This window comes from Carcharhinus amblyrhynchos, chromosome 26 (genome assembly GCF_965287045.1).
Source record: "Carcharhinus amblyrhynchos chromosome 26, sCarAmb.v2.hapA, whole genome shotgun sequence".
Classification (NCBI taxonomy): Eukaryota; Metazoa; Chordata; class Chondrichthyes; order Carcharhiniformes; family Carcharhinidae; genus Carcharhinus; species Carcharhinus amblyrhynchos.
In genome coordinates, this window is record NC_137349.1 from 9,522,044 (window position 1) to 9,549,127 (window position 27,084).

The 27,084-nt window shown below is 45.8% G+C and overlaps 1 protein-coding gene across 1 annotated transcript in view; it reads right to left on the bottom strand.

The window, feature by feature from the left end:
* Positions 1 to 27,084, bottom strand: part of LOC145358867 (tyrosine-protein kinase JAK2-like) — a 104,052-nt gene that overhangs the window by 39,252 nt on the left and 37,716 nt on the right. The window contains exons 4-8 of the mRNA XM_080213217.1: positions 24,507 to 24,624; positions 14,391 to 14,536; positions 8,800 to 9,097; positions 6,952 to 7,074; positions 1,724 to 1,881 (exon numbers count right to left, since the gene is read on the bottom strand). Of these exons, the coding sequence (XP_080069343.1) occupies positions 1,724 to 1,881; positions 6,952 to 7,074; positions 8,800 to 9,097; positions 14,391 to 14,536; positions 24,507 to 24,624 (843 nt within the window). The remainder of the gene's footprint in view (positions 1 to 1,723; positions 1,882 to 6,951; positions 7,075 to 8,799; positions 9,098 to 14,390; positions 14,537 to 24,506; positions 24,625 to 27,084) is intronic.

A 27,084-nucleotide genomic window follows, 5' to 3' on the forward strand; every position in this document is an offset into this window, starting at 1 on the left:
AGAGGTGATGGGTGCGTGGAATGGGCTGCCGGCAGTGGTGGTGGAAATGGATTCGATAGGGTCTTTTAAGAGAGTTTTAGATAAGTACATGGAACTTAGTAACATAGAGGTTTATAGGTAAGCCTAGTAATCTCTAAGGCAGGGACATGTTTAGCACAACTTTGTGGGCCGAAGGGCCTATATCGTGCTGTAGTTTTTCAATGTTTCTAATGTTCTGGGGATCCTGGTTCAAATCCTGCCATGGCAGATGGTGGAATTTGAATTCAATAAAAAAACTCTGGAATGGAAAACCTACTGATGACTATGAAACCATTGTCGATTGTCAGGAAATCCCATTTGTTTCATTAATATCCTTTAGAGATGGAAATCTGCTCTTCTTACCCCGTCTGGTCTACATATGACTCCAAAGTCACGGCAATGTGGTTGACTCTCAATTGCCTTCCAAGGGAAACTAGGGATGGGCAATAAATGCTGGCCAACCAGAGACGCCCATGTCCCATGAATGAATGAAAAGAAGTTGTCAGTTTTTGAGTCAGATTGACAATGATCAGAAATTGATTAAGAGTTTGGATTGGCATTTCACAAACCTTTTGCTAATTCATAGGGTAGAAGAAGCCCATTTGGATGTATTCAGGCAACTAATCAAAAATTTGGTCATAAATTTAGTTTGAGGAGCGTCCTCAGAGAGGAGAGAGGGGTAAAGAAGCACAGAGGTTTAGAGACAGAAATATAGGGCTTAGGATCTTGGCAGATTAAGGTACAGCCATCAATGATAGATGGAAGTCAGGGATGCACAAGGAGTCAGAACTGGAGGAGACAGATAACTTAGAGGATGGAGAGGATTACAAAGAGTGGGGGGTGGGGTGGGGTGGGGGGGCGGGGGTGGTGAAACCATCAAGAGATTTGAAAGCAAGGATAAGAATTTTAAAATTGAGGCATTGCTGGACTTGGAACCAGTGTAGATCAGTGAGCACGGAGTGAAGGGCACTTGGTGCAAGTTAGTGTTTGGATGCTGTTCACGTGTGCAATGACTCACCCAATGAAGGAGCAATGCTCCAAAAGCTCGTGCTACCAAACAAATCTGTTGGACTTTACCCTAGTGTTGTGAGACTTCTTACTGTGCCCACCCAACTCCAGCATCTCCACATCATGGTCTTTAGTTTAGAAAGATGCCATATGTTGGCACAGACTTGTTGGGCCGAAGGGCCTGTTCTTTATTCTATATGTGGGTGTGGTACTTTGTGGTGAGACTCCAAAACAATGGCCAGAATTCTCTGTCTATTCGCACCCTGCCACCCCACCAGCGAGGATGGAGAATTTGGCACTCAGCCAATCTCCATGCCCTGCAGTGGGACTGGAGAATCCCACCAGTGTGAACGGCTGGAGAGTTCTTGCCACTGTCTCTCATAGTAACGGTGAAGCTTATACCCCACCCTCCTGACCTTAACCCCACTGTAAGGAGGCACCGAATGAGGGACAAACATTTCTTAACAAGGTGGAGGAGGCGATAAATGGTCAGCACCTTGTCGCAGGAAACAATTGTCATGGCCACCCAAAACCTGGATGTAATTGTCTTTATTCTTTCAGAGGTGGGACACGCAGTGAAACATAAGGAAAACAATAAGATTTTGAGGATATGTATAGTTCTAATGGCTGCTCCCCTTCTTAAAGGAGATGGCCCAATTTTACTTGGCCAATTGTAATGTCTGACCCTTGAACGTACGTGATTGGTCCGTGGCAGTTGTCCTCAATGTGCTCCAACAGCTTGGGAGGAGCCACCTCTTTGCAGAAATAGTGATGTGCGTCAGCCGTCAGTCTGTAATAGCCATCGATAAGAGACACGAAGGAGAGAGCCTCTCTCAGAGTGGGAAACTCTGCCTCCTGTAGGAATGGAACAGGTTAGACAAAGCCAGGGTGCAAATCAGAACAAGTTATCCGTCCGACTACACTTATCCCTTTAAATACACAGGTCACTCACCTGATAAAGGAGTCGCGATCCAAAAGCTACCAAATAAACCTGTTAAGACTTTAACCTGATGTTGTGAGACTCCTTACTGTGTCCAGTCCAACACCGGCATCTCCACAGCATTACACTATCTATACCTGGTCTTTCTGTAGTTTACATACTGCTACTGACAATGTTCTTCTGAGTTTTCACTCCAACTTCTCCTAATTTCCAAATATCTTGCCTCTCAGGAGTTTATGGCTCATCTCTGGCTCCAGAGACCTGAGCACATAATCCAGGCTGACATTCCCAGTGCTGGTACAAAGGGAGCACCTGCACTGTGTAACGTGCCAACATTAGAATGAGATATTAAACTGAGGACCTGTCTGCTCTGTCAGGTGGATGTATTGGGATGGCATGGTGGCATGGTGATTGGCACTGCTACCTCACAGCGCTAGGGACCCGGGTTCAATTCTGATCTTGGGTCACTGTTTCTGTGGAGTTTGCACGTTCTCCCTGTGGGTTTCCTCTGGGTGCTCCAGTTTCCTCCCACTGTACAACGATGTGTGGACGAGGTTGATTTGTCATGTTAAATTGTCCCTTAGCGTCAGGGGATTAGCAGGGTAAATAAGTAGGATTAGGGGAATAGGACCTGGATGGGATTGTGATTGGTGCAGACTCAATGAACCGAATGGCCTCCTTCCGCACTATAGGGATTCTATGATTCGATAAGATCCCATGCGGCACTAATCTGAAGGGGAGGAGAGAGTGTTCTCCCTCGTGTCCTGTCCGATATTTATCCCTGTGTGAGGATCACAGACCGGTGCATTTTGTCGTTATCACATTACTGTTTGTGGGATCTTGCTGTGCAAAGATGGTAGTAGCATTTCCGCTATTGCAACAGTGACTACGTTGGTTGTGAAGTGTTTGGGAATGTCCTGAGGTCAGGAACTGTTCCACATCAATTAATGTCTCTTGTTCTTTATTTCACACACTCTCCAATCTGTTCACTGCTCTGAAATGGAGAATAATCACATCACTCTCACTGAGCAACAGTGGCACAGTGGTTAGCACTGCTGCCTCACAGTGCCGGAACCTGGGTTCAATTCCCGGCTTGGGTCACTGTCTGCGTGGAGTTTGCACATTCTCCCCTTGTCTGCGTAGGTTTCCTCCGGGTGCTCCGGTTTCCTCCCACTGTCCAAAGATGCGCTGGTTAGGTGCATCAGCCAGGCTAAATTCTCCCTCAGTGTACCCGAACAGGTGCAGGAGTGTGGCGACTAGGGGATTTTCACAGTAACAGTAAGCCTACTTGTGACACTAATAAATAAACTTAAGAAGAAAAGCTTTAGCATCAACTATATACAATCACTGCTCAGTCCACCATTACAGCGTCCCTCTCTTAACCGATTCCAGGGCTTTGACCCAGATGTGCATTCCAAACCTTCTTCCCAAAGGGCAAATTTCCCGATCAGTCCTAAGTTTACCCTTGGCTACTTTGTCCCCTTGTCTGCTGGTCACGGTTTAATTGGAAGCAATAGCCACTGCACCATTTCAGAATCTAAAGGGATTAAGACGAGGACAGGTTGCATAGATTTTTCCATTGAGTAAAGCTGATTGAGTGATGATCTGACTGAGATGTTTAAGATGGTAAGAGCAGTTTACAGGGTAAAGAGAGGAGATAATTCCTCTGGTGCGGGAAGTCCAGAATGAGGGGGCATAACTTGAAAGTTAGAGCCAGTCCATTCAGGGGCAGGCAGGAGTATTAAGGGCTATAGAAACATTGAAAGATAGGAGCTGGGGGAGGCCATTCGGCCCTTCGAGCCTGTTCTGCCATTCATCATGATCATGATTATCCAACTCAATATCCAATCCTGCTTTCTCCCCATAATCTTTCATCCCATTCACCCCAAGTGCTATATGCAGCTGCCTCTTGAATACATGCAATGTTTTTTGGCATTGACTATTTCCTGTGGTAATGAGTTCCACAGGCTCACCACTCTGGGTGATGAAGCGTCTCCTTATCTCCATCCTAAATTATCCACCCTGTATCCTCAGACTATGGAGCTAAGGTGGGTAGATGCTGTTGAGATACAGATCAGTCATCATCCAACTGAACTCAGGGTTAAGGGGCTGAATGGCCTGCTTCTGATACTATGTTTGATCCTATTGTTCTTTATTTACATTTTCTGTACCATTGGGTGGCACTATTGTTAGCACTACTGCCTCACAATGCCAGAGACCTGAGTTCGTTTTTGGCCTTGGGTCACTGTCTGTGTGGAGATTACACATTCTCCCCGTGTCTGCGTGGGTTTCCTCTGGGTGTTCCGGTTTCCTCCCACATTCCAAAAGACGTGCTGGTTAGGTGCATTGGCCATATTCAATTCCCTCTTAATGTCTCAAGATGTGTAGGTTTAGGGGATTAGAGTGGTAAATACATGGGGTTACAGGAATAGGATTAAAAAAAAGGTGGGTCAGAGCAGATTTGATGGGCCAAATGGCCTTCTTCTGCACTGTAGTGATTCTATGATTTACCAACTCTTAATCTTGTTGGCTGTCACCACCTTTCAAGGTTGAAGATTCGAGATGTCTTCAGCATTTCATGAGAACTCAATTCTCTAAAGCTAGGGATCTGGTTCTTGGTTCCTGATTGGTCACTTCTTTGATGATTGAGTTGGTGGCACTCCTCACCTCTTTGGTAGAAACCCATCTGTTCAGGTTCCATGGCAGACGTGAGGGCCTAATCTAGTCAGACCCATCATTACGGCAACTGTTATTGGATTTGACATTAAGCCAAGGCCTGCTCAGGTGGATGTTAGTGATCCCATGGTGTTACTCAAAGAGGATCAGAGACTTACCCAGATATATTGAGCAACAGCCCAAACACTGACTATCTGATCCTTTTCCTTGATTGTATGACCTTGCAGTTAGCTGCTGCACTCATTTGTATAACAAGTGAGTGATCCTTAAGTGTGGCCATTGTGTGTAAGATGTTCTGGAATGCCCCTGTGGTGTGGTAAAGGTGTTATCCAAATGAGAGTATTTCCTTCCATCCAGCCTCAGCGCTCCGGGATCAGGTGCAGAGTAGGGCACCCTCGGGTGGATCAGCTTACTCACAGAATTAACCTCCTTTGACACTTCCTCAATGCCCTCAGTGCGACAGCTGTTTCCGTTGGAGTTCAAACAAATGGGGGAAGAATCTCATAGAGACTCACAAAATTCTAACAGGGCGACACAGGATAAATACAGGGAGGATATTCCCGATGGTGGGGGAGTCCAGAACTAGGGGTCACAGTCTGAGGATTGAGGATAGACCATTTAGGACAGAGGTGAGGAGACATTTCTTCACCCAAAGAGTGGTGAGCCTGTGGAATTCATCACCACAGGGTGTAGTTGATGCCAAAACATTGAATGTATTCAAGAGGCAGCTGGATGCAGCACTTGGGGCCAATGGGATCAAAGGTTATGGGGAGAAAGCAGGATTAGGCTATTGAGTTGGATGATCAGCCATGATGGTGGTGAATGGCAGAGCAGGTTCAAAGGGCCAAATGGCCTCCTCCTGCTCCTACCTTTGACGTTTCTATGTTTCTCCAACACCACCTGTTTCTCTAGCTTTTCTGGGTGAGGCAGACTTCTCAGGACAGAGTTGTAGAATGGTACAGCGAAGAAATAGGCCATTCATTCCCTCATGCCTGTGCTAACTCTTTGCAAATGTTAACCATTTCTCTCCCCATAGTCCTGCAGAAACTTTCCTTTTCAACCATTTAACCAACTCTTTTAACCAAGGATGTGATTGCGCTGGAGGGGGTGTAGAGGAGATTCGCCAGGAGGTTGCCTGGGATGGAACGTTCAAGTTATGAAGAGAGGTTGGATAGGCTTGGGTTGTTTTCCCTGGAGCAGAGAAGGCTGAGGGGTGACCTGATCGAGGTGTTCAAGGTTATGAGGGGCACGGACAGGGTGGATAAGGAGGAGCTGTTCCCCTTAGTTGAAGGGTCAGTCACAAGGGGGCACAGGTTCAAAGTGAGGGGGCAGGAGCTTTAGGGGGGGGTGTGAGGAAAAATCTTTTTACCCCGAGGGTGGTGATGGTCTGCACTGCGCTGCCTGGGACGGTGGTGGAGGTGGGATACCTCACATCCTTTAAAAAGTATCTGGATGCGCATTGGCAAATCATAACATTCAGGGCTATGGGCCGAGCACTGGTAAATGGGATTAGGTGGGAATTTAGGTGTTTCTCGCTTGTTGGTGTGGACTCGATGGGCTGAAGGGCCTCTTCTGTGCTGTAGGATTCAATGATTCTTTATTTCAAAGTGACAATTGAGTCTGATTGCAACCATTCTTTTAGGCAGTGCATTCCACATCAGAACTAATCACTGTGTTAAAAAGTTAAAGTTTATTTGTTAGTCGCAAGTAGGCTTACATTGACACTGCAATGAAGTTACTACGAAAATCCCCTAGTCGCCACACTCCAGCACTTGTTCAGGTAACATTGAGGGACAATTTAGCACGGCCAATGCACCTAACCAGCACATCTTTCAGACTGTTGGAGGAAATTGGAGCACCCAGTGGAAACCCACGCAGACGCAGGGAGAATGTGCCTACTCTGCACAGACAGTGACCCAAGGCTGGAATTGAACCTGGGTTGCTGGTGCTGTGAGGAAGCAGTGCTAACCCACCATGCCCCTGCTTAAAAAATAAGATTCTTCATGTAGTCTCTGATTATTTTGCAAATGACCTTAAATTTGTGTCCTTTGGTTACTGACCCTTCTGGCACTGGAAACAGTTTCTCTGTATTTGCTGTCCTCCTGATTTTAACACTCTTAAAAAAATCACTCTTAACCTTCCCTGCTCTGCACCAAATCAGTCCAAATTCGGAACTTACTGGGACCAACTTGGAGAGGATATTATGAATGGACGTTCAGGCTGCTCAGCTTAGGTCTCCTGACTTGTGCTCCTGACAGGTTGATATTCTGTGCTAGGAATGTAAAAGTCAACCTTTAAATGAAGTTTACCAAAAGCTTGTTGTCTTGCTTGGTAAGTGTGACGATCCGACTTTCTTCCAGGACGTAATCTCGACTGGCTTGCTTGAGAGTGATGTCAACAATCTCAGGGAAATCACAAAATGGCTGCCATTGCTAAAACAGGAGAGAATTCAAACAGAGATCACCTTATTATCCAGCAATCAGATTCAAGAAGATTACAGTCAGGGTCTTATCAACACACACTCAACTTTAGGCAGGTGAGATGACTAACAGAATCATAGAACCACCTACTGTGTAGAAGGAGGCCATTTGGCCCATTGAGACTGCACCGACCATAATCTCTCCCAGGCCCTATCCCCATAACCCCATGTATTTACCCTACTGAGTCTCCCTGACACTAAGGGACAATCTAGCTTGGCCGATCCACCTAGCCTGCACATCTTTGGACTGTGGGAGGAAACTGGAGCACCTGAAGAAACCCACACAGACATGGGGAGAATGTGTAAACTCCACACAGACGGTGACCCAAGCTGGGAATCGAAACCGGGTCCCTGGCACTGTGAGGCAGCAGGGCTAACATCTGTGCCACCATGCCATCCCCAAAGGACTCTGGTCCTCCTGTCCAATATGATGTATTGTACAACAGAATGCCCGGAATTTTACTGCCTTGCCCGCTCTGTAATTGGGGCAGGCACGGCTGGCAGAATGGAATCATCCCTTGGCATCAGGTGAGATTTGATGAGACTCACCCAAGCGAGGTTGCCAAATACCAGCCAATGTATGCACTTCTCACCCCACCCAATCATCTCCAAAGTTGCGCAGTGGCTCACAGCACCAGGGACCCGGGTTCCATTCCCGGCTTGGGTCACTGACTGTGTGGAGTTTGCTCGTTGCCCCCCCGTGTCTGCGTGGGTTTCCTCCGGGTGCTCCGGTTTCCTCCCAAAGACGCGCGGGTTAGGTTGATTGGCCATGCTAAATTGCCCCCTGGGAGGAATTGTCCCATCGCACCTGTCAGAACTGGAAAATGCAAAGGTCCGTTGACAACGAATGAATGAACGTCGCTCGACAATCACCAGGCAAGACTGTTCCCTTCCTGTTGGCGAACACTTCAGTGGTCACGGGCATTCGGCCTCTGACCTTCAGGTAAGCGTTCTCCAAGGCGGCCTTCACAACACACGACAGCGCAGAGTCGCTGAGCAGAGACTGATAGCCAAGTTCTGCACACATGAGGACGGCCTCAACAGGGATCTTGGGTTCATGTCGCACTATCTGTAACCCCCATGACTTGCCTGGGTTTGCTAAACCTCACTTACTGTCCTGTCTGGAGACAATACACATCTCTTTAACCTGGGCTTAATGCTCCTTCCACTCACCTTGTTGGCCACTTTAAGACTTGAATAGCAGGTTAGGTGTAAAGACTCACATTCTAATCAGTAATCTGTAAACTGTCTGTGCTGTTATATGCTCTGTCTGTGGCCAGAACTCTCCGTTCATCTGACGAAGGGGCAAACCCCGAAAGCTAGTGAGTTTACTATCAAATAAATCGGTTGGACTTAAACCTGGTATTGTCAAAACTATGTGTAGACAGTGGCCAAGGCCGGAATTGAACCCCAGTCCCTGGTGCTGTGAGGCAACTGTGCCACAATGCTGCTATTTTGAATGGCACAATCACATCTTAAGCTGATCTTTCTCTTTATCCTACCTGCAACTACGAAGCTATATTCGGCATCCTATCCTTTCCTTCTCCCCGATGTACTACATGAATGGTATATTTTGTCTGTACAGTGCACAAGAAACAATACTTTTCACTGTATCTCAGTACATGTGACAATCATAAATCAAATCTAATCAAAAAGTCTGCCACAAATAAGCACCAACCTCATCTTCTTTCAAGCTCCACTGAACTCCATGTTCTCCAGAGACACAGATGAACTTGTGAACCTCCTCCCCTTGGGGGTCCCAGGTTGGATCTTTAACGTGGAAGGTCTCCTTGCTGGGCACAGTTTCCAAGCTCTCCATGTCCATGAGATATTTCAGCTTCAGGTACTTGAGGTCCGCCTCGCAGTGGCTGATTTTCTTCAGAAACTGGTTGAACTTTCTCCGGATTCTCTTCCTGGTCAGGAAGTTGAGCTGCTCGATTTGGCGACGGAGGGTGGCTGGGATACAGGACTTGTAGCTTTAAATGGAATGAGGATGGATTCATTAGCAAAGGTTATTTCAGGAATGAAAACACTCTACGGTGTTAACATATCGGAGGAAAAGGAAGTTTCAGTAATTGAATAAAACAAAAGTTAAAAACAAAATTTGGATAAAATGGAGAATGGAAAGGCAAAACACTATCCATTGGAGTCAGCATGGTTTTATGAAAGGCACATCATGTTTTACTGAGTTGCTAGGGTTCTTCAAAGATGTAACAAGCAAAGTGGATAATGGGGATCCTGTAGATGTAGTATATCCGGACTTCCGGAAGGAGTTTGATAAGGTGCCACACAAAAGGTTGATTCACAATGTTAGATCACAAGGGGTGAGGGGTAATTTATTAGCTTGGATAGGTGACTGGCAGGTGGACAGAAGACAGAGAGTTGGGATAAATGGGTTTTTGTCTGGAGGGCAAGAAGTAACAAGTGGGGTGTCACAGGGTTCGATCCTAGGGCCCCAGATATTTACAATCTCTATTAATGACTTGGATACAGGGATAGAAGACTCTATAGCCAGATTTGTAGTTGACACAAAAATAGGCAGGACAGAAAGTTTCAAAGAGGAAATAAGAACCTTACAAATGGACATAAATAGATGAGGAGAGTGGGCCAAGATGTGGCAGATGGAGTTTAAAGTTGATAATTATGAGGTCATGCATTTTGGTTGGAAAAAATGGGAAGGCGACTTATTATTTAACTGGGAGAGACTTCTGGGTGCTCTGGTGCAGAGGGATCTGGGTGTCCTTGTTCATGAGTTACAGAAAACTAGCATGCAGATACAGCAGATAATAAAGAAAGTGAATGGAATGTTGGCATTTATAGCTAAAGGAATAGAATATAAAGGCAAGGAAGTATTGTTGCAACTATACAAGGCATTGGTGAGGCCGCACCTGGAGTATTGTGCACAGTTTTGGTCCCCATATTTAAACAAAGATACAGTGGCGTTGGAGGCAGCTCAGAGGAGGTTCACTAGATTCCAGAGATGAGGGATTTGTCGTATGAAGAGAGATTCTTTCAGTTTAGGCCAATACTCTCTGAAATTCAGCAGAATGAGGTGGGATAAAATTGAGGTGTACAAGATGATAAAAAGGATGGATAAAGTAGATATGGAGTGGATAAGAACATAAGAAATAGGAGCAGGAGTAGGCCATCTAGCCCCTCGAGCCTGCCCCGCCATTCAATAAGATCATGGCTGATCTGTCGTGTCTCAGTTCCACATTCCCGCCCTCTCCCCATAACCCTTAATCCCCTTGCCTATCAAAAACCCATCAACCTGCGTCTTAAAAATATTTAGCGAGGCAGCCTCCACCACTTCAACGGGCAGAGAATTCCAGAGATTCACCACTCTTTGAGTGAAGTCCTCAACTCCGTTCTAAACTGTCCCCCCCTTTATCTTGAGGCTGTGCCCTCTAGTCCTACTGTCCTTTCTGAGTGGGAAGAGCCTCTCCACCTCTATCCTATCCATCCCATTCATCATCTTATACGTCTCAATGAGATCTCCCCTCATTCTTCTAAACTCTAACGAGTACAAGCCTAGTTTATTCAGTCTCTTCTCATAGTTCATAGTTCATAGATGCTTCCTCTCGTGGGGCATTGCAGGATGAGAGATCATAGTCTCAGGATAAGGGGCAGCAAATTTAAAATAGAGTTGAGGAGAAACTGCTTCACCCAAAGGGTTGTGAATCTGTGGAATTCGCTACCCCAAAGTGCGGTGAAATTTGTTACCCCACTGGATGCTGGGAAGTGAGTAAATTTAAGGAGGAGTTAGACAGATTTTTAATTGGTAATGGGTTGAAAGGTTATGGGGAGAAGGAAGGAAATGGGGGATGAGAAGTAGATCAGCCATGATTGAATGGTGGAGCAGGGCAGAATGGCCTAATTCTGCTGCTATATCTTATGAAGTGAAGAATGGGATTGATAAGAATGCATCTTTTTGAAAGGTTCTTTGATATGTAAATTGGCATAACAGTGGGGAACATGTGTTTACTGAGTGACTGGGGGATGAACAGAGAGGTATTGAAATAAATGTTTTTCTAAATTCAGTCTTGGGACTTTATTGTCCATCCCTAATTACCCTTGGAGGGAAGTTGAGAGTCAACCACATTGCTGTGGCTCGCAGGACGGCAGATTTCCTTCCCTAAACTGTTACTAGGGGGCATAACTATAAGGTTCATGGTGGGAGATATAGGAGGGATGTCCGAGGTAGATTCTTCACTCAGAGAGTGGTTGGGGTGTGGAATGCACTGCCTGCAGTGACAGTGGATGCGGACACTTTAGGAACTTTCAAGCAGTTATTGGATAGGCACATGGAGCACACCGGAATGATAGGGAGGGGATAGCTTGATCTTGGGATTGGACATAGCTCAGCACAGCATTGAGGGCTGAAGGGCCTCTACTGTGCTGTAATGTTCTCTGTTCTGTGTTCTAATCTGTAGAAGAGGTGAGTTTGAAGTGGAGAAATAAAATGCAACGTTATGCTAAAAGCCTGGCCCAAAGGGCTATCTCAGTAACAAAGGAGGGAGACTCCAGGCCAATAGCAACATATCTAAGTACAGCAGGAGAGGAGGGAGAGAGGTACAGCTTGTAAGCTGCTACAACCATAGCCACACCCAGATATAGAAAACAGTTTGTCTCCTGAAAACAAGTTGTTGCTGACAGCTGCTGTTTTCAAAATCTCAGAGATGCAACCCTGATAAAAATGAAAGTTTTCCGAAACGAGAAGAAGCCTGGTGGCACGGCAGCACAGTGATTAGCACGGCTGCTTCGCAGCGACAGGGACCAGGTTCAATTCTGGCTTCGGGTCACTGTGTGTGTGTGTGTGTGTGTGTGTGTGTGTGTGTGTGTGTGTGTGTGTGTGTGTGTGTGTGTGTGTGTGTGGAGTTTGCACATTCTCCCTGTGTCTGCATGGGTTTCCTCCAGGTGTTCCGGTTTCCTCCCACACTCCAAAGATGTGCAGGTTCTGGTGGATTGGCCATGTTAAATTGCCCCTTAGTGTCCCAAGATGTGTAGGTTAGATGGGTTGGCAATGGGAAATATGTGAGGTTACAGGGCAGGGCAGGGGAAAGGGCCTGGATAAGATAGTCTGTCAGAGAGCTGATGAAAGAATTGATGGGCCAAATGTCATTCTGTTCTGTAGGAGTTCAGTGATCCTAAGATACCTTGTGGGTAGTAACAATCTGCTAGATTTTGTTTATAGAATTATATAATATTGGATGCCATTTGGGAAAGAGTCATCTCTCAGACTTCAGGAACATAGATAGCTGGGAACAGGGGTTAACTTCATTAGATACTATCTGTGTATGGTCTTTACTGTAGTTAAGAGTACTGTTGAGTCGTATTGTAGCTTTTCTTGTTGTGCGTTGCTTTTAAGTTAATGAATATTATTTATCAATTGATTGCAACAAGACTTAGCTTTTCCTCATTGATTTGTATATCTTTCTTCACATTCTACCAAATTGAAAATATACACTATTAACAACCAGTTAACCATCTGGCTTTTTGGATACCCCCACACTTAACATCAGCGGGGTCCCTAACAACAGTCTGTTGGTAATTACAGAGTGGACATGGCTTATAATGAGTTGCGAATTATAGGATAGTCTATCATATTCAAAGATGTCATTGATTTAATCTGATATGGACTAAGCTTTTCACTTTTAAATTGCTTATAGAATTGAAAAATGTTGAGTATGTTCAAGTCTGAGCTTGATAGGTTTTTGGTCGCGACACAGGGAATTGGAATAGAGATAGAAAGCCAGTGTTGATCTAATTGAATAGCTCAAGAGTTCAGGGGGATGAATGGCCTATTCCTGCTCCCATTTATCTTGTTCTGAGCTGCTCATTCTCAGAATTTTTCAAGGTATGGATGACATTTGGCATTCAGAGGTTTTATGTGAGTAAGGAACAGGACTGTGCAAAAATCCATTGACCTCGGGTGGGTTTTTTTGGTTCTGGGCCAGAAAATCTGGAGCCTAATAAAGAACTGAGTCCACTAATCATGCATTCAAAACTCACTCCAGAAACCTGAATGGACAACTTTCGCTGGAATTCTACCACCTCGCCTGCCACGGAATCAGAGCAGGCAAAGGTCCAACAAGAGAAATCTCTTTTGACCTCGGGTGGGAATTTCTGGTCTTGCCTGAGCGAAGCTGTAAAACCCCGCCCTTTAGCTCAGTGTTCGGGGAGTGCTGCACAGCCAGAAGTTCCTTCTTTTTGGGCAAACGTTAAACAGAGAGTTCAATGCCTTTGGGAAATAAGATCCTCTTGTCGTTGTTGCATTGCTGCCTATGGATACTGCCTTTGTGCAAATTGCTTGTTGATTTCCAACAGTAACTACCCTTCAAAAAAATTACTTTGATCTAGAAATTTGGGTGCACCCATTTTGGACCAGGAGGGACGCACGGATCACTCTGAGGCCTGAGCCTATTAAGCTAGCCAGCTGCAGAGAGTGTCCCTTGGGGCGAAGCGAGGTTGTGGGAGTACATAGAACATAGAACATTACAGCGCAGAACAGGCCCTTCGGCCCATGATGTTGCGCTGACCAGTTAAAAAAAAACAACAACAATGACCCACTAACCTAAACCAATCCCTTTTCGTCCATAAACCTGTCCACAGACCTCTTAAACGCCCCCAAACTAGGCGCATTTAGGAGGAGGGGGAAGTGATCAGGTGTATGGGAGAAGGGGGCAGTCAAAGAGATGGAGTTTTAAGAAGAGTTCCAAAGGAGGAAGGACAGAGACTCTTTCTTTGTTCTTTAGGGGAAGATGGTCTGTGGAAGGGTACGGGACTTTAGTTCTGATGGGCAGCATGGTTGGTGCAGGCTTGGAGGGCCCAAGGGTCTGTTCCAGTGCTGTAATTTTCTTTATATAAGCAAATTACTGCGGATGCTGGACTCTGAAACCAGAAGAGAAAATGCTGGAAAATCTCAGCAGGTCTGGTAGCATATTCTCTCCTCAGGCTGCCATTAGCAGCCTTTCCCCTTGTTTTTGTCGCTATGACTCATCTTTCATTCCGTCCCCCTGCAGTATAAGTATCTCCCACTTTCTCTGCCTGTTAGCTTTGACAAAGAGTCATCTGGACTCGAAACTTCAGCTCTTTTCTCTGCTTACAGATGCTGCCAGGCCTGCTGAGATTTTCCAGCATTTTCTCTTCTATAATTTTCTTTGTTCTTTGTTCTAATATTGTTTGGTGGGGGGGGGACGGTGGAGGTGTGGTGGGGGTGGTGGTCTTTGGGGAATGGGGAGGTACAATCGGACTTCCGCACTATCCCACCTGACTTGATCACAGATCTGTTGTAGGTTCCATTTCCTCTCCTTTGAGATCCTCATTATATCCAAGACCGCCATTCCCAGGCACTCCTCTTGCATCTGCAAGTCCAACGGAACCTTGATGCGGCCACTGACAAAGTCGGTGCGTGACTAAATAGAGACAAGATACAACACAGCGATGATTAGCAAGTTTGATAAGTCCTGTTTCCTCGTACGGCAAACCCTGATAAGATGTTTTCAGTAAGGTTGAGTTTCCTCTTCGAGAAAGCCACATTTACCTCAGCAACGCTTTAATGATCCTGAGCAGTTTTAGAACCCGACAGGTCAGTGAGTAATTAACTATTAGAATGGTAACAGGAGATTGTGCTGAGGTCTGCACTGCCAATTAATTTAACACAGTAAGAAGTCTTACAACACCAGGTTAAAGTCCTACAGGTAGCAAAAGCCACGAGCTTTTGGGCCTTTCACCCTTCGTCAGGTGAATGCAGAGAGTTCTCACTCTCTGACTCTCCACTCACCTGACAAATAGTCAGAGGCCCGAAAGCTAGTGGCTTTTGCTACCAAAATAAACCTGTTGGACTTTAACCTAGTGTTGTGAGACTTCTTACTGTGTTTACCCCAGTCCAACACCGGCATCTCCATATCACAATTAATTTGACCACATCTGATTTGCAATTCAATTCCACCTTCCCACTTATCCATGTCCCTGTAATGACTACAATCAGGCCATGGAGGTTGGCCTATTGGAATATGAGGTCCCTGATTAAGGAGTCAATTGTTGGGGCTGATTGGGGAGTCTTTTCCTTGCATTGAACTGGGAGTGTCCCTCCCTCTGGTGCTCCTGAAGGTAGATGCTGACTGTTAGAATTGTAAATAAAGGGATTTTGGTGAAGGGACCTTTGCCTCCGAGAACTTATTACACTCCGCAAATAAATATCCATCAGTCACACTTTCCATTGTCCCCTGGTGTCCACAGCCTGTCAGAGAGAGAGTTCCAAAGTTTTACATCTCCAGCATGAACTTGATGGACCGAATGGCCTTCTCCTGTGGCATAACTCTAGTTTATTTTATTTCTTTTTAGTCATTAGTGTCACAAGTAGACCTACATTAACACTGCAGTGAAGTTACTGTGAAAATCCCCCAGTTGCCCTATTCTGGCACCTGTTCAGGTACTCTGAAGGAGAATTTAGCATGGTCAACGCACCTAATCGGCATGTCTTTCAGATTGTGGGAGGAAACAGTAGCACCTGGAGGAAACCCATGCAGATATGGGGAGAACATGCAGACTCTGCACGGACAGTGACCCAAACCAGGAATTGAACAAGGGTCCCTGGCACTGTGAGGCAGCAGTGCTAACCACTGTGCCACCATCTTTGGGTGGAATCTTCCAATCTTCCACTCTAATGTCTAGATGTGGCAGTGGGAGCGGAAGTCAGAGTGGGGGTTAGGGTGGGGGAGATGGGCAGGGAGAGCTGGATTTGTGGGAAGACTGCGCACAGGCAGTTTTGCCCTGGTGAGTTCATCGTACGTGCAACAAGTGATGAGGAACAAGTTGCCAGGCCCACATTCCTGATGCCAGACTTAAACCTTCCCCCTTTGCGCCCAGCCAGCAATCTACCCTCCCCTTCTAACCCTTCCTCCTTTCATCCTTCAGCCTCTGTGTGACTGGCCCTCCTAAAGTTCCTCCCCATGTTGGGAAATTGATTTCTGGCCTGACGTAAGTTCCCTCGTCCATCCACCAGCTCCCCTAGCTTCTAGCTGCTGGCGGATCCAGAACATTCCGCCTTTTATGTGAGTCGTGTCTCGTACTTTGCCCCAGACTCATCCTCCTCTAATTTTATAAATTATATCCCCTCATGCTCCCAACCCGGAGGAAATAGTTTCTCCCTGTCAAATATCTCAAACATTTTCAATGACCTTGACCAGGCCACCTCGCCATCTCCCAAACTCAAAGAGGTTTGAGCTAAATATGTACACTTTCCTCTGCAGTTAACTTCACACTCTGAATCCCTAATCTGGCTAATCTCCTGTGGCATTGCTCTTTGCTGCTTGAGACTTCAGATTGGTGGCATAGTGAACAGCGAAGAAGGTTATCTCAGATTGCAATGGGATCTTGATCAATTGGGCTGATGAATGGCAGATGGAGTTTAATTTAGATAAATGCGAGGTGATGCATTTTTTTGGTAGATTGAATCAGGACAGGACTTGGTTAATGGTAGGGTGTTGGGGAGAGTTATAGACCAAAGAGATCTAGGGGGAAAGGTTGATAGCTCCTTGGAAGTGGAGTCACAGGTGGACAGAGTGGTGAAGAAGACATTCGGCATGCTTGGTTTCATTGGTCAGAGTATCGAATACAGGAGTTGGGACGTCTTGTTGAAGCTGTACAAGATGTTGGTAAGGCCACACTTGGAATACTGTGTACAGTTCTGGTCACCCGATTATAGAAAGGATATTATTAAACAAGAAAGATTTACTGGGATGCTACTGGGACTTGATGGATTGAGTTATAAGGAGAGGCTGGATAGACTGGGACTTTTTTCTCTGGAGCGTAGAAGGCTGAGGGGTGATCTTATAGAAGCCTATAAAATAATGAGGGGCACAGATCAGTTAGATGGTCAACATCTTTTCCCAAAGGTAGGGAAGTCTAAAACTGGAGGGCTTAGGTTTAAGGTGAGAGGGGAGAGACACAAAAGGGTCTAGAGGGACAATTCTTTCACACAGAGGGTGGTGAGTGTCTGGAACAAGTTGCCAGAGGTAGTAGTAGAGGCGGGTACAATTTTGTCTTTTAAAAAGCATTTAGATAGTTACATGGGTACAATGGGTATGGGGGGATATGGGCCAAAGACAGGCAATTGGCAATAGCTTAATGGTAAGAACTGGGAGGCATGGACAAGTTGTGCCAAAGGACCTGTTTCCGTGCTATAAAGCTCTATGACTCTATGAGAGGGAGGCGATATTTCATTGCTAACTTAGTCCCCTATCAGAGGGAGCTATTCAGGTACTTTCTACAAGGCGTTTAAGCAACCAAGGCAGGAAGTCGATTGGTAACCTCAAAACGTGAGCAGTAAGTGTTGGAACCTCCCAGCAGGTCTGGTGGTGTTTGTGAAGACAGAAACAAAGTCAATCGCTTCAGGACGATGACTTTTCACCTGAATTGCAAAAACGTTTGAGATGTCAGAGGTCTTAAGGAACTACAGAGGCAAAGAAAGGAAGGGCAGAGCAGGGTGGGGTAGGGGGGGGCGGTGGGGGTGAAGAACAGAGAGGAAAGTCAATAATGGGGTGGGGTGCAGAGTTGGCTGATGATACCAAAGTAAAGGTGATGACATAAGAAAAAGCAAAGAAACTCAAGATGGAACTAAAAGTAAGAAGAGAAAGATTACGAATGCCGAGCATCTGATATTCGTAGTTAAGGTGGCTAGCTCAAGTCAGGACAGAGAATCATGGAATCCCAACCATACAGAAAGAGGCCATTCAGCCCATTGAACCTATACCGACAACAGTCCCACCCTATCGCCAAAACCCCATCTATTTACATTGCTAATCTGTCTGACACTAAAGGACAATTTAGCATGGCCAATCCACCTAACCCTTTGGACTGTGGGAGGGAACCAGAGCATCTGGAGGAAACCCACGCAGACATGGGGATAACGTGCAGACTCCACACAGACAATGATCCGAGGCTGGAATTGAACCCAGGTCCCTGACGCTGTGAGGCAGCAGTGCTAACCACTGTACCACCGTACCGACATTTCCAACTTGGAGGACGCTTCTTGGTTTAAAGACCCTGGTTATGCACAATTTCCTCTCCAAGGGCAGGGGGCTGCAAAATAGAGTCGGGCCCATTGACCCTCAAAGCAGAACCCAGATGGCCACAAGAGCAGGCAAGTGCTGAGGCAGGCTGGTTAGAAGGCCCACCTCAGTTTTCTGGAACTTCAATCCTGTTATAATAGAAACAGAGCTTCCGGTGTTGCACCTTTACACCCCCTTACCCACACGCAGTCTCCATATCCCCGCAATGGCCTCTACACCAACACAATGGCAACCCATTACACCCATCCACTGTCATGGCACTCATATATTCCATGCCAGCTGAATGCCAACTTACCCAATATCCACCATGGGCAGACATCAGGAGCCAGTGGAGATGAAACAAAATAAAGTTCTAAAATTCTAATATTTTGCTCTACACACTTAGAGTCATACAGGATTACGGCCTGGAAACAGGCCCTTTGGCCCAACTTGTCCAAGCTGCCCTTTCTTTTTAAACCCCTATGCTAGTCCCAATTGCCCACATCTGGCCCATGTACCTACCTTACCCACGTAACTGTCTAAACACTTTTTAAAAGACAAAATTGTACTCATCTCTACTACTACCTCTGACAGCTTGTTCCAGACACTCACCAACCTCTGAGTGAAAAAAATGCACCTCTGGGCCCTTCTTTAACTCTCCTTTCTCAACTTAAACCTATGCCCTCTAGTTTTAAAATCCCCTATCTTTGGGAAAAGATATTGACTATCTAGCTGTTCTATATCCCTCATTATTTTATAGACCTTGGTAAGATCACTGCTGCCTTACAGCGTTAGGGACCTGGGATCGATGCCTTCTATACTCCAGAGGAAGAAGTCCCAGTCTATCCGGTCTCTCCTTATTACTCAAACCATCCTAGTAAATCTTTTCTGCACTCTTTCTAGTTTAATAATATCCTTTCTATAATAGGGTGACCAGAATTGTATACAATATTCCTTACCAATGTCTTGTACAACTTCAACAAGACGTCCTACCTCCTGTATTCAGTGTTTTGACCGATGAAACCAAGCATGCTGAATGCCTTCTTCACCACTCTGTCCACCTGTGACTCCACTTCCAAGGAACTATGAACCTGTACACTAGATCTCCTTGTTCAGTAACACTCCCCAACACCCTCCCGTTAACTGCGTACGTCCTGCCCTGGTTCAATCTACCAAAAAAATGCACCACCTCGCATTTATCTAAATTAAACTCCACCTGCCATTCGTCAGCCCACTGGCCCAATTGATACTGAAAAAATATCTCTCTTTCATGAAACCCATTCAAACTGCTTAATCTATTACAAAACCAAATCAAACTTTTATTCACACCCCATATCAAAAAAACAGTTACTGATTTAATACTCTTTCATCTGTCAATCAAACTGTGGGCTCAGAATGTTCTGCTGAGATTATTGTAGCTTTGGGCACTCAGCCAAATTTGCATAATAACATAATCATATCCTTTAAGGAAATGTCAACAAACATTGCGGGAATTGACGCTGGCCTATCCATCAACAGAATCGGAAGAGAATTTTTCAACAATCGCTGACAATTCTAGCCAAGACTTTTTCTAAAATTGAAAGAGTTCTAAGTTCTTTTGTTAGTGTCACAAGTAGGCTTACATCAACACTGCAATGAAGTTACTCCCCTAGTTGTACTCTGTGGCCTGTTGGGGTACACTGAGGGAGAACTTTGCATGGCCAATACACCTAACCACCTCGTCTTTCAGACTGAGGGAGGAAATCAGAGAACCTGCAGGAATCCCACGCCGACACAGGGAGAATGTGCAGACTCCGCACAGACAGAGACCCAAGCCAGGAATCGAACCCGGGTCCCTAACGCTGTGAGGCAGCAGTGCTGACACTGCGCCACCATGCTTGACAGTTAAGCAAGCCTTATCCATCTTCCAAGAGCATTTCTCAGCCTGGTCCAAGGATTCCTGACTCTCACACTGCTGATTAAAACCTTTGCCACGGCCAAAATGGGATAGGGCACTGAGTTCTAAAGGTCGTGTTGTGTTTAATTTTCCCTCCTGGGATTTTCCTGGGATTGGTCAGAAATGGGGCTGGACGCCCCCCCCCCCCCCCCCCCCCCCCACCTCCCCGCCTTCCTCACCCCCCTCCCCTACCCTTTCTGAAAAACAAAATGGGGTAGCTATCATGATCTGAGTTGCTGAACTCAGTGTTGAGTCCAGAAGGCTGTAAAATGCCAAATTAAAAGAAGCAATACAGCTCCCTTAGCTTCCATCCAACCTCATGACAAGAGTACAGGAGGCTAAGGAGAGACAGGTCAGAGTGGGACTTGGCTGGAGAATTAAAATGGCGGGCAACTGAAAGCTCGGGCTCCCACTCATGGGCCGAACAGAGGGTGTTCTGCGAAACAGAAGTTGTGTTTGGTCTCTCCAATGTAGAGCAACATGAACAGCAAACTGAAAATAAAAACTAACAAGTTCTGTTGTTGGAAGTTCTCCAGAGTGTGAGCAGCTGGGATCCTTTCTAAGTTATCTCCTAACCTCTCCTATCTCAAGGTTAGCAAAACAGCCAGCAATAATCAGTTATCTTTCCGTTTGCAAAGTTTTATTTAAAGATGTGTTGAAGTGTGATTTATTGATGGTTTACACAAAGTGTAACATCTGGGAGTGGGTCGTATCTGGAGCTTAACATGCATTCTCATAAATATTTATGTCAATTTCATTTCGGGCCTCTTGCTTTCCCTCAAAACAGGAAGATTCTCCCTGAAATTATTCTGCTTCATGACTACACAGCAGATAGACTAGCTCTGTCAGATTGGCTTTAAATATTTTATAAAGAATGAAAAGCACCAAAACAGGCCACCTGCCCCCACCTTCTCCACACTGGTTTCTATCATGCATATGAGCTTCCTTCCGGAATCACAGAATCACAGAATACTACATTTCAGAAGAGGCCCTTCAGCCCATCGAGTCTGCTGGCAAGTGGGATTAGGTGGGCAGGCCAGGGCCCTTCATGATGATGCCCTTCATGGTGAAAGTCCCTGACCTGCCCACCTAATCCCACTTGCCATCACTTGGCCCATAGCCTTGAATGTTATGGCAAGTACTCATCCAGGTACTGGATGTGAGGCATTCCGCCTCCACTACCCTCCCAGGCAGCACATTCCAGACCGTCACCGCCCTCTGGCTTTAAAAGCTTTTCCTCAAATCCCTCCTAAACCTCCCACCCCTCACTTTTAACTTGTGTCTCCTCGTAACTGACCCTTCAACTAACTGACTCCCACCCTACCTTATCTCACCTTATCAGCATATCATTCAAATCCTTTCTCCCTCATGTCTTTATGCATCTATACTATTCGCCTTAATCACATTTTGTGGTAGCGTTTTCCTCATTCTCCCCACTTTCTAGGTAAAACAGTGATAGAATGTGTCATCAAATGTGCCATCAAGTGACACTCTCTTAACGACAACCTGCTCACTAGCATTCAGGTTGGGTTCTGCCAAGGCAATTTGACCCCTGACCTCAATGCAAACTTGGTCCAAATGCGAACAAAAGTGTTAAACTCAATAGGTGAGGTGAGAGTGACAACGAGGCTCCATTTGACTGAGGGGTCAAAGGAACATCAAGAGGCCCTAGACAAACTGGGGTCAATGGAAATCAGGGCCAATTTCTCCACTAGGTTGGAGTCAAATTTGGCACAAGGGAAAGTGGTTATCGTATGAGGAACAGTTGAGGACTCTGGGTCTGTACTCGTAAGAGTTTAGAAGGATGAGGGAGGATCTTATTGAAACCTGCAGGATACTGCGAGGCCTGGATAGAGTGGACGTGGATAGGAAGTTTCCACTTGTAGGACCAGAGGGCTAAAGGGATCATCCTTTAAAACAGAGATGAGAAGGGATGTCTTCAGCCAGAGTGAGGAATCTATGGAACTCTTTGCCACAGAAGGTTGTGGAGGCCAGGTCATTGAGTGTCTTTAAGACAGAGATAGACAAGTCCTTGATTAATAAGGGGATCAGGGGTTATGAGGAAAGGGCAGGAGAATGGGGGTGAGAAAAATATCAGCCATGATTGAATGGCAGAGTGGACTAGATGGGCCAAGTGGCCTAATTTCTGCTCCTTTGTCTTATGATCGTAAGGTTATTGGAGTTCAATCACCTCAGCCCCAAGACATCGTTGCTGGAATTCCTCAGGGTAGTGTCCAAGGCCCAGTCATCCTCAGCTGCTTCATCAATGACCTTCCCTCCATCATAAGGTCAGAAAGGGGGATGTTCACTGGTGACTCCTCAATGTTCGGCACTATCCGCAACTCCTCAGATATTGAAGTAACGAATGTCCTTATTAGCAAGAGCAGGATTATGTTAAGGCTTGGTTTAGTCTAAAGCTGGCCCTCTCCTGCTGCACTCTCTACCCTATGAGTTTGATTGAGTACAAAGCCCTGCTCACAACATTAAGTGGCCAGCATCCCTCGTGGAGCAAGGGGACTGCACATTTCCTGTCCCACTGCCCTTATCCTGCTGATAACTAGAAATTCCAGCTCTATATCTCTATTGTAACATCATGATCGGAACTGTGCACCGTATTCCAAGTGTTCTCTAACCCAGTGGTTCCCTATCTGCGTGCTGTGCTGTGGCACACTACTGTAACCTGGAAAGCCCCAAGTGTTCCTTCAAAAAAGGTTCAAAATGACTCAAAATTCATGTGAGTGAATTAAAACTAATCCTTGCCGTCAGCTCTGCGGTCAATATCTGCAAGACCCGATGAGTCTCGGGCCTCCCGGGCATGCACCAGACGGGAAAGTGCCACACGTGTTGTGGTTTAGATTGCTTATGTTGGTCAGGCCCATGGAGCTGGAGACAAAGGCCCCCTGCGCCCCCGCAAGTAAAGCAAACTCTCAAAAAGAGCGCAAAGACCCCGCCAGAAGCGAGAGAGGCAAGGAAAGGGTGTAAAAAAACAGGCAAGAGGGCAGAGAGAAATTAAAAGCAAAATTTCCAGTACAGAGAGAATACAGAGAAAATAGGAGGCATGCCTCAAAATGTTTTCATGGTGTAGAGGTGTGCTGTGACACATGATCAAACCAATACAAGCCCAACAGAACTTCACTTTTTTCAATTCTATTCCTCCAGTCATGGATGCAATGCTTTATTTGCCTTTTCATTTTATTAAACTCTGTCGCTATCTTTAGAAATCTTTGACATATTGACTTCAACCAATGATAGGAACATAGGAACAGGAATAGGCCATTCAACCCTTCGAGCTCGCTCTGCCATTCAATAAGATCAAGGCTGATCTCTGCCTAACTCCATGTACCTGCCCTAGGCCCAAATCACTTAAGGAGTGGTGATGGCCTAGTGGTATTAACCCTAGACGATTAATCCAAAAACTGAACTCATGTTCTGGGGCCCTGGTTTCGAATCCCATCACGGCAGATGGTGGAATTTGAATTCACTAAAATAAAAAGTCTGGAATTAAGAATCTACCAATGACCATGAAATGAATTGTGGAAAAAACCCATCTTGTTCACTAATGCCCTTTAGGGAAGGAAATCTGCGTCCTTACCTGGTTTGGCCTACATATAACCCCAGAGCCACAGCAATGTGGTTGACTCTCAACTGCCTCCTGAACAAGGGGAGTTAGGGATCGCAATAAATGTCTGCTAGCCAGTGACATCCATGTCTCATGAATTAATAAATTGCTTGATACGCGTGGCCAATAGAAATGTGTCTATCTCAGATTTAAATCTAACAATTGAACCAGCACCCCCTGCTATTTGAGGGAGAGAGTTTCAAACCTTCACCACTCTCTGCCCATAGAAGTGTTTTCTAACATTTATCCTGGGCAGCTCTCTCGGAATTAGGCCATAACACAGAGGACAGAATTAGGCCACTCGGCCCATCAAGTCTGCTCCTCCATTCAATCATGACTGATACTTTTCTCATCTCCATTCTCCTCCTTTTCCCCTGATTCCCTTATTAATCACGAGCCTATCTATCTCTGTCTTGAAGACATCCAATGGCCCGGCCTCCACAGCCTTCTGCGGCAAAGAGTTCCACAGATTCACCGCTCTCTGGCTGAAGGAATTCTGTGTCCCAAAGGATCGTCCCTTTAGCCTGAGATTGTGCCCTCTGATTCTAGATTTTTTCTACTAGTGGAAACATCCACTCCATGTCCACTCTCTCCAGACCTCGCAGTATCCTGTAAGTTTCAATAAAATCTCCCCTCACCCTTCTAAACTCCCACGAGTAGAGACTCAGAGTCCTCAACCATTCCTCATCCAACAAGCAATTCAGTGAACATTTCCTCACGTTAGCAAGATTCCAGCCTGGTTCATATTTTCTAAGGTGTAAGAGCTTCTTAATTACCTGAGCAAAGAGGTAGTCAATGACAGAATAATCCAATACGGTGTTAATGCGCTCCTTCGTTACATCATAGCGGTAGGATTTCTTGCTGCCTTGTCCAAACCAGTTGGGGAAGAAGAATCTACGTAGAGAGGGAGAGAGAGACAAGACAGTCAGCATGAATGACAGAGACAATAGTCTTATCCTCTCTTGTTCATTCATGGAATATGGGCAACGCCATGTCATGTTTATTAACTATCTCAAAACATTTTGAGTAGATGATGTGGGGGTGAGATTCCCCGGCCTCCCAGCCGTGTGTTTCCATCGCAGGAGATGGCGCTGTTTGCTAGTGGTGGGATTCTCTGGTCCCAACCCCGCCGCTAGCAGTGACATAATGGTTAGTACTGCTGCCTCACAGCTCCAGGGACCTGGGTTCAATTCTAGCCACGGGTCACTGTCTGCGTGGAGTTTGCACATTATCCCTGTATCTGCGTGTGTTTCCTCTGGGTGCTCCGCTTTCTTCCCAGAGTCCAAAGATGTGCAGGTTAGGTGGATTGGTCATGCTAAATTGACTCTAGCTTCAGGGAGGGTAAATATGTAGAGATACGGGGATAGGGTGGCATTGTTGACAGCGCAGGCTTGATGGGCTGAATGGCCTCCTTCTGTACAGTAGGGATTCTATTCTATTTTAAAAATCTGTGGAACTCCTTATTATAAAAGAAAAAGGGCAGCACAGTGGCATTGTGATTAGCACGGCTGCCTCACAATGCCAAGGACTCAGGTTTAATTCCAATCGTGGATCACAGTCTGTGTGGAGTTTACGCGTTCTCTCTGTGTCAGCGTGGGTTTCCTCCTCCGGGTGCTCCAGTTTCCTCCCGTACTCCAAAGATGTGCAAGTTAGGTGGGTTGGCCATGCTAAATTGCCCCTTACTGTCCTAAGATGTGTCAGTTAGGCGGTTTAGTCATGGTAAGTATGTGGTGTTCCAGGGATAGGGTAGGGTGGAGAGAGTGGGCCTGGCTAAGATGCTCTGTCAGAGAGTTGGTGCAGTCTCAATGGGTCTCCTTCTGCATTGTAAGGATTCTGTGATTTGACATTAAACAAAATTATTCTTTCAGAGGCAGTTATCAATAATTGTGAATTTACTGGATATCTTCAAACATTCAGTTTCACCTCATCTTTAGTGTAGTTATCAGAGTTTTGAATGGACCTACCTTGCATCAAGTTGACCTTTCTTTACATCCTAGCTATGACTGTAACACTAAATCCTGCACTCTCTCCTTTCCTTCTCTATGAACAGTATGCTTTGTCTGTATGGCACGCAGGAAGCAGTACTTTTCACTCTATGCTAATGCATGTGACAATGATAAATGAAAATCAAATCAATTTGCCCACAGCAAGCTCCCACAAACAGCAATGTGACAATGATCCAGATTAGCTACATTTTTTAACAGGTTGACATCAAAGCTAAAAGTGGAAGCTTTCATCCATTCAGTGATTTCTAATTGACTGCATTCTGCAGAACCTTAACAAATCACTCCCTCTGGAGATGCACAGAATCACTGACTTCTGCGTTTCCACATTTACAGAAGTGGCTGTCAGATTCCAGAGAGGAATGGTGGAGAATTCCAACAATTCCACTGTCACTGACGACATGAAATCCGGGCCATTCACGATTTTGAAAAGGCTTAGGTCACAGGAGGAGGAAGCGAAAACCTCACAGGGTTTAACAGTCAGTCAAGCCCTGGGGGTGGCACGCTGGCACGTTGGCACAGTGGCTAGCACTGCTGCCTCACAGTGCCAGGGACCCAGGTTCGATTCCCCGCTTGGGTCACTGTCTGTGCAGAGTCTGCGCATTCTCCCCGTGTCTGCGTGGGCTTCCTCTGAGTGCTCCGGTTTCCTCTCACAACCCGAAAGATGTGCTGTTCAGGTGCGTTGGCCATGCTAAGTTCACCCTCGTTGTACCTGAACCGGCCCTGGAGTGTGGCGACTAGGGGATTTTCACAGTAACTCCATTGTAAGGTTAATGGGAGCCTACTTGTGACAATAATAAACAAACTTCAAGCTTGTGCACTGAGGTTGCTGTGGCTGTGCAGACAAATACTGCAGTCAATTTGTGCACAGGAAGATCTCAAAAACAGCACTGGCTAATTTTAAATCTGAGGTCAGAAGATTGCTGGCTGGGCAGGGTCTTAAAATGATATGGGGCCCAGTCAGATGGGACAGTTGAGATCAGGATTAGCTATAGGCCCAATGCACAGGCTCTGAGCACTGACTGCATGTTCATGATCCTCTGAAATGGTTAAACGCCAGGTTAATGTTGGGTTGAGAGAAAATAGTGTTCCCTGTTACCAAACGCAACCTCCTTTTTTTGTTTAGAATGCTGTCATGTGGAATTGTTTAAAAGTAAATTTTATTTATTAGTCACAAGTAAGACTGATTAACACAGCAATGAAGTTGCTGTGAAATTCTCCTCGCCGCCACAGCCTGCCGCCTATTTAGGTCAATGCACCTAATTAGCACATCATTCAGACTGTGGGAGGAAACCAGAACGCCCAGAGGAAACTCACGCAGACACGGGGAGAATGTGCAAATGCCATACAG